The sequence below is a fragment of the Poeciliopsis prolifica genome, unplaced genomic scaffold (assembly GCF_027474105.1).
Source record: "Poeciliopsis prolifica strain line A6 unplaced genomic scaffold, Auburn_PproV2 SCAFFOLD094, whole genome shotgun sequence".
NCBI classification, from domain to species: Eukaryota; Metazoa; Chordata; class Actinopteri; order Cyprinodontiformes; family Poeciliidae; genus Poeciliopsis; species Poeciliopsis prolifica.
In genome coordinates this window covers 517,501-525,000 of record NW_026562469.1, presented here as the reverse complement: position 1 = coordinate 525,000, position 7,500 = coordinate 517,501, and the positions used below count along the sequence as shown (strand labels likewise).

Here is a 7,500-nt window from a genome sequence, read left to right as displayed (position 1 = left end):
ATGATGATGATGGTGATGATAATGATGGTGATGATGATGATGGTGATAATGATGGTGATAATGATGATGATGATAATGATGGTGATGATGATAATGATGATGATGGTGGTGATAATGGTGATGATGGTGATGATAATGATGGTGATGATAATGATGATGATGATGGTGATGATAATGATGGTGATGATGATAATGATGGTGATGATGATGATGATGGTGATGATGGTGATGATAATGATGGTGATGATGATGATGGTGATGATAATGATGGTGATGATGGTGATGATAATGATGGTGATGATGATGATGGTGATGATAATGATGGTGATAATGATGATAATGATGGTGATGATGATAATGATGATGATGGTGGTGATAATGGTGATGATAATGATGGTGATGATAATGATGATGGTGATGATAATGATGGTGATGATGATGGTGATGATAATGATGGTGATGATGATGGTGATGATGATAATGATGATGATGATGATGATGATGGTGATGATAATGGTGGAGCCAGGCTGCCCCCTGCTGGCGGAGCTGAGAACTTAGAGCAAGAAGCTCAAACAGACTCATATTCCTGCAGTTATTGGAGGTCAGATGATGAAGGTCGTTGTTGGAGAACCTGCTGCTGTTCTGATGGATCGGCGTTGCCATGGTGATGAACCTGGGCTGGGACTCACCTGGACCTCCATTCGGGTTGTCAAACAGATCCAGTTTAGAAAGAACCTGATCAAGTTTTCAAGCCCTGATCTTTAACCCTTTAACAAGCACACCAATGATGAAAAAATAAAATAAATTTTTCTTTGTATTTCTTTTACCCTTGGGTGACTCATAAACACAATCAATATTTTTTTTTTCAACAGACCCTGTGGTTTTTAAAATATTGATCTCTACCAAACGGTTGAGATGTCACTTAAAGGTTTAAGTACATGATGTAATAAAAATACCTAGTACAGTAGATAAAATAAAATAAAATGCAAATTTATAAAGAAATTAACAACAACAAAATGTCTGGGGCATTGGATACAGTTTATGTTTGTCAAAATGCTACACAACACTGGTTTTAATTTCAACCAAGGAAAACATGCATCAAACAAGAAAATATTGCATTTTTAGTTTTCCCATCTTGATTGTATCTGTACTGAAGTGCAACAGTTTTTCAGTGTTTCACCGTTAAAAAGGGCATGATCCCATAGGCTTTGTTTTGAGCAGAATTTTAAATGTACAACAGAAATAAACTTTGACTTGACTTTTGCATTTATTTATTGTTTTGTTTTCTATGTTTATCTGCAAGCAGCTTTCAGCATCTATGCACCACAAATCTGGAACAAACTTCCAGAAAACTGTAAAACAGCAGAAACCCTGACTTCCTTTAAATCTCCACTAAAAACACACCTGATTAGAGTTTTATTTGAAATGTAATATGTAACAATGTATTGTTTTTTCCATGACTTTGTATTTATGATGTAAAGCACTTTGAAATGCCTTGCTGCTGAAATGAGCTACACTAATAAAAATTGATTGATTTTGTTGTTTGTACTTTTTGTATTTATTTATTCTTCTATTCATGTTAGATTCTATTGTTTCCTCCGTTCATCCTGTGGGTCTGATGTTTGGTAACTTGGAGCCATTTTCATCATTTGCAGTAAATTTATTTTCAGCAGTGAAACCCTGGTTCTGGTTCTGAAACCCTGGTTCTGGTTCTGAAACCCTCTGGTTCTGAAACCCTCTGATTCTGAAACCCCCTGGTTCTGAAACCTTGGTTCTGGTTCTGAAACCCTGGTTCTGGTTCTGAAACCTTGGTTCTGGTTCTGAAACCCTCTGGTTCTGAAACCCTCTGATTCTGAAACCCCCTGGTTCTGAAACCTTGGTTCTGGTTCTGAAACCCTGGTTCTGGTTCTGAAACCCTCTGGTTCTGAAACCCCCTGGTTCTGAAACCCCCTGGTTCTGGTTCTGAAACCCTGGTTCTGGTTCTGAAACCCTGGTTCTGGTTCTGAAACCCTCTGGTTCTGAAACCCCCTGGTTCTGAAACCCCCTGGTTCTGGTTCTGAAACCTTGGTTCTGGTTCTGAAACCCTGGTTCTGGTTCTGAAACCCTGGTTCTGGTTCTGAAACCTTGGTTCTGGTTCTGAAACCCTGGTTCTGGTTCTGAAACCCTGGTTCTGGTTCTGAAACCCCCTGGTTCTGGTTCTGAAACCCAACATGTTGAAATTGGACTGACAAAGAAAAACGAATGTGTCTGGAGCCTCAAAATATGAAAAGTTTTATGTCAGACTTCAAATGTTTCTATTTTAAAATGACTATAACATGATTAATATTCATGATCAAACGTTCATTCCTGGATGGAATCACGTGACTCTGTTGAACGAAGGCGCTTTCAGGTGACTTCTTGTTATAATATAAATGTTTAAGTTTCGTTCCATTGATAAAATTAAAGAAAAAGGATTTTTGATGTCAATTTTATAATCGACAGAAAATGATGTTTTTTTTCCTGTTGCTCCAAATGCATTTTGCACGATTGTTTGTAAATAATCACGTTAAGTTGTGATGACCAGCATGGAAACGAAACGGATCAGAACGGAACAGATTGGATCGGAACGGATTGGAACGAAATGGATAAGGTGAAGAAGTTGGTCAAAGGAGCAACGTATGACGTACCAAACACACAATGGGCCTTAAAAAGCTCATCAAGACTCCAACTGAACATGTTGCCTTACCTGGAACAGCATCGTAGCCAATCACAATGAAGAAAGCATGAACTCTGCTCTGGATGGATCCCAGGGAGAGCAGGCAGGGCTGAGTACGTTACACACTGGATCCAACATACATTTAAAACATAAATAAAAACATGACAAAAATATTTAGTGACTAATTTTTGAGTGAAAATCAGACAGAATCAAATTTTGAATTGTAAAAATAAAGAGAATGAATTTTGCATTTTTATCTTTAAACGACTGTTTAGCAGTACCTGTAGAAATCTGATGAGCTGCTTGAGATGCAGACGCCTCTACATCCTTGTGCAGAAGATGCAGCAGAAGCAAAACAGCAGACATGTCACTTTCCCAACCTGCAGACCAACAACTTCAGGTTACCATCATCCCAACATCTGAATTTGTCACATTTAGGTCCAACATACCATTGTCAGCTTCAGCAGCCAGATCTGCAATCTGCAATAAATCCAAGAGCTCCATGGTGGGACCAGGCCACAGCTTTCCTTTATAACCTTGGAGTCCAAAAATTGGTTCGCTGTGGCTTCGCCAAACAAGAGTCTGAAATCTTGTTCTATCTGAAATACAGAAATAAAAGCATTTCACACAGTGAGGAAGACGGTAAATGGCCTGTACTTGTGCAGCGCTTTATGAAGTCCAGAGTGAGTCATTCACATGCTGATGGCCGTAAGATACATTGTAGCTACAGTTGCACAAGGGACGACTGCTGCCAATGCTGCTGTGAAGTAAAAATTGTGTTATTATATCTTTTAAGGATTTTATTTAAATTCTTTAGTCATTTAACGTTAGTATTGTTCAGTCTGTTAAAACATGGAGGTCAAGGAGTCTCTGAAGGATCAGGTTTCCTTTTCACCTCTCCTTGGAAACGTTCCAGCTGTCAGTGACTAAAATAAGGCGCCAAAGTTTGTTAACAGATAATAACAGATAGTTTAGGTAAAAACAGTAAGATGGAATAAGGTCTAATACATTTCTCCATTGAATGTTAGAAGCTCAGAGAACGTTCTATCAGGTGTTTTTGGTATGGAAAATTGTCTGATGTAGATTTCCACTGCAGAGTCCTGGATCTGGGAACCAGAGGAAAATTAGCGATCAAAGTTTAGTTATTCCTCTAGTTTTAACCATGGAGGTTTGTAACCTCTAACTGAGCCATGGGGCCAAAACCATTTGCTAATGGAGCAGATAGCAGCGTGATAGTTACCAACATATTTAATGGATAACAGAAACTAGAATATCGTTCTTCATCATAATTAATATTAATACGTCACCAACACCGGACCGTTAAAAGTTACTTCACTTTTCTGTTACGCAACTCCGATCAGAATCCCGAATAGAAAAACTGCTGCTGTGTCTTCCTCCTCCTCTTCCTCCTCTTCCTCCTCTTCCTCCTTCTCTTACTTTTCCTCCTCTTCCTCATTTGACAACTTCTGGCTGCAGAGCAAACCTTTCGCGTTGGCAATCAATGCAAATGATTCGGTCCAATAGTTGTAGAATCTCCCCCTTCACCCTCCATGGCCCACCAAATACCCCTCGGGTTGGTTACAGCCTGCTTCGCGCCCACCCAGCTGGAAGAAACTGTGACGCAAATCTTTAACGGAAAAGTTGAAATTTTATAATTATTCTACACATTTTAATAGCCTTGGAAACCGTTAAGAATGATTGTGTCATGTTTGTCCTCTTACAGAAACCATCTTTCTCAATTGTCAAGCATATTTTAAAAAAGTTCCAGGGAGCCTCCTGGGTCCCCGGTATCCCCGGTGTCCCCGGTCCCCGGTCCCCCAACCTGTGGTTTCTCTACTTGTATAGAGTAGTTCCGCTCTGGTCCAGCAGGGGGCAGACATGGCGATGGAGAGGCTGCAGTGCTCGCTGGTTCCAGCAGGGGGAGCTACCGGTGGTGCTGGCTGGTGTTCGAGCTCCTCCTCTTCCTCAGTGGACAGCAGCGGCAGCAGGAGGAAGATGACTTCGTTACGGCCGTTTACCTGCGACGACCTGTTTAAATTCAACAACATGTGAGTCAGAACCGGTCCGGTAGAACCGGCCCGGTAGAACCGGGCAGAACCCGTCCGGCTGGTCCTGCCCGGACCGGGTCAGGCGGCTGGACTACCTTAGATTATCTGATCAATTCAAACATTGGGTTCCTTCAAACTAATGCCGAATTACCTTTCAGGCCCATCGGAACCATCTGGGTTAATGTTTGATTCCAGCCTGATGTTTCAATCGCTCATTTTACATAAAACCTTATTTTTAGCACAAATATGTTCAGAGTTCGTTAATGTTGACGTACTGGCCGTTTCCTCCCGTATTTGTGATCAATAATTCTTTTCCAGAAGCAGCAAAGTGATCAATAAAAGGAAATGTAACCATTAAATGTTTTTAATCTTTCAACAGAAACCTGGATCCTCTCACAGAAACTGTATCCTCCTCTGATCAGATTTTATTTCTGTCGTTTGGTTCATGTTTATATGACTCATATTTTAGAATTTAAGATTTATTATACTAAGTAGAAATAATTGCTTCCTGTTTATTGCCCTCTTAGATCCGCAGTGTCTGCTAAAGTATTCACACCCAGAAACCTCTCCATGATTTTCCCTTTCAACTGAAAAGTGTTATGTGACCAACATGATGTGTATAGTTTAGTGGAAGAAAAAAACATTTATGATTTTATTAGTTTTACAGATAAAATCTGAAGCGTTAAGTTTTATTCTGTAGTGGTAAAATTAGACACACTGCTGTCATCTCTAAATGATGCATGGTGGCAGCAGCATCATGCTGTGGGACAGGAAAGCCTGCAGGGGGGGCTCTGCAGGGTGTGTGACCCCTGAGTTGACTGAAAGCTGGACTTAATCCTGCAGGAGCCGGAGTGTGGATGAGTTTCACCTTCAGATGTTCAGAGCTGCTGGAGGCCAAACCCAGAGGGACTGAACACAAAAGCACTCCACACTTTTCAGATTGTTTCAACCATAAAAACCTTGAATTATTCCCCTCCGCTCCCCGGCCGTGCAGCCCTTTGCGTTGCTGTGCCCGTTTCCTCAGCCGGCCTGCAGTATGGGATCCCGTTCTACCTGCAGTACCTGGCCCACTGGCCCGAGTATTTCATCGTGGCTGAAGCTCCGGGCGGAGAGCTGATGGGCTACAGTAAGTGCAGCCTGGATTTCTGCTGCAGGACGCTGCTGCTGCGGCGCTGCTGCTGCTGCGGCGCTGCTGCTGCAGCATCATGTCTCTCTCTGTAATCAGTCATGGGGAAGGCGGAGGGATCGGTGGCGCGGGAGGAGTGGCACGGCCACGTCACGGCGCTGTCGGTGGCGCCGGAGTTCAGACGCCTCGGCCTGGCCGCCAAGCTCATGGAGATGCTGGAGGAGATCTCAGAGAGGTGAGTGACCTCTGACCCCGAGAGGCAGGCTCGGCAGAGTGTGTGTGACCCCTGAAGATGTGATCTTTGACCTGCAGAAAGGGCGGGTTCTTCGTGGATCTGTTTGTGAGAGTCTCCAACCAAGTGGCCGTCAACATGTACAAGCGTCTGGGCTACAGTGTCTACCGCACCGTCATCGAGTATTACTCTGCCAGCAACGGGGAGCCGGACGAGGACGCATACGGTACGCCACCCGACAGCGCCTTGCTTTGACTAGGCCGCAGCTCAACTCCGTCCTGATGGTCAGAACTGGAATAGTTCTGGATCTGCTGATCCGACTGAACCTGAGTTTTAACTCAGAAGCTTTTTCTGACAGCATTGACATCAGAATAATGACCTGGTATGGTAGAAAGTTCCAGCAGCAATGGAAAACAGAGTTATGACCACATGAGGGCGCTCTATACACAGAAAGGAACCTTAAGCCCCACCTGACACATTCAGAAATACTCCAAGATGGGCAGGGCGACACAGGGGGCGTGGCCAATGGGGAAAGGGGCGTGGTCAGGCCGAGAGAAAGCTGTTGCCAAGCAACATTGCTACAAAAAACCCAAACTAGCAAGTTTTTATAAGAAAGCTCCTGTAAACGTCCAAGTGACGTAGACGTCCACCACGCAGATTGTTAGAACCATAAGATTGAGCTGCAGTAGCACTGTTCAACCCACAGAGGGCAGCACTGAGAAGTCAGCTCACTGACATGAGCCCAGTTTCACATCGTCTCTGCGCTTCTGAAGAGTTCATTAAAGTTTAATGTGAATAAAATCTAAATTTATATTAGAAAATGTGTCACTTTAGGTGATGTTGTGTTTCCATCTGCTGCCTGGTTGGTTCTGGAGCACAGAACTGAACCGGTTAGTTCTGGCTGGGTCACCGGCCCGTTGGCTCTATAAAGAATAAAATAATCTGATCACTTCCTGGGTTTCTGCCCCTACTGGCTGTGTGGGATAAACATCTCCTGTCTTCCTGTTGGGTTAGAAAGCTTCCTGACCTTTAGGCTGCCGGCCGTTTCTTCTTCTACTGAAACACTTGAAAGGTGTCAGAAAGGCTTTTAGGTAGAAAACGTTTTTTATTGTTGTTCTGACTGGAGCACGGTTTTCCTGCAGACATGAGGAAGGCTCTGTCCAGAGACACGGAGAAGAAGTCCATCATCCCGCTGCCCCACCCTGTCCGACCGGAGGACATCGAATAACGTGGGGCCGCGGCTCCCTGACCCGCTGACCCCCGCTGACCTCAGAGAGCCGCTGGATGTACAAAATGTTTCAACATTTATTTGCTGTAAATTCTAATGAACGTTTGTTTCAGAAACTGAGTCTGAGTCGTGTCTCATACAGAAACGTCTACTCTTTGTCTTCCTCACTGC

The 7,500-nt window shown here is 43.3% G+C and overlaps 2 protein-coding genes and 1 long non-coding RNA gene across 3 annotated transcripts in view; 1 reads left to right on the top strand and 2 right to left on the bottom strand.

Annotated features, from left to right (window-relative positions):
• Positions 1 to 2,754: 2,754 nt before the first annotated feature.
• On the bottom strand, positions 2,755 to 3,231 carry LOC129353605 (uncharacterized). The gene is made up of 3 exons (XR_008605037.1): positions 3,145 to 3,231; positions 2,977 to 3,075; positions 2,755 to 2,820 (listed from the first exon to the last, which is right to left on the bottom strand). It is a non-coding gene; the product is annotated as an uncharacterized LOC129353605 (long non-coding RNA).
• A 1,402-nt stretch (positions 3,232 to 4,633) lies between these two features.
• Positions 4,634 to 7,445, top strand: naa20 (N-alpha-acetyltransferase 20, NatB catalytic subunit). Its single transcript, XM_055023029.1, has 6 exons — positions 4,634 to 4,743; positions 5,123 to 5,147; positions 5,779 to 5,869; positions 5,969 to 6,104; positions 6,182 to 6,327; positions 7,244 to 7,445. The coding sequence occupies exons 1-6, from the start codon at positions 4,691 to 4,693 to the stop codon at positions 7,327 to 7,329; spliced, it is 537 nt and encodes a 178-aa protein (XP_054879004.1). The 5' UTR covers positions 4,634 to 4,690; the 3' UTR covers positions 7,330 to 7,445.
• The window catches only part of crnkl1 (crooked neck pre-mRNA splicing factor 1), a 6,281-nt gene continuing 6,142 nt past the window's right edge, over positions 7,362 to 7,500 (bottom strand). The window contains 1 exon segment of the mRNA XM_055023028.1: positions 7,362 to 7,500. This exon segment is cut by the window's right edge and continues 75 nt beyond it. Within this exon segment, the coding sequence (XP_054879003.1) occupies positions 7,478 to 7,500 (23 nt within the window). The 3' untranslated portion in view covers positions 7,362 to 7,477.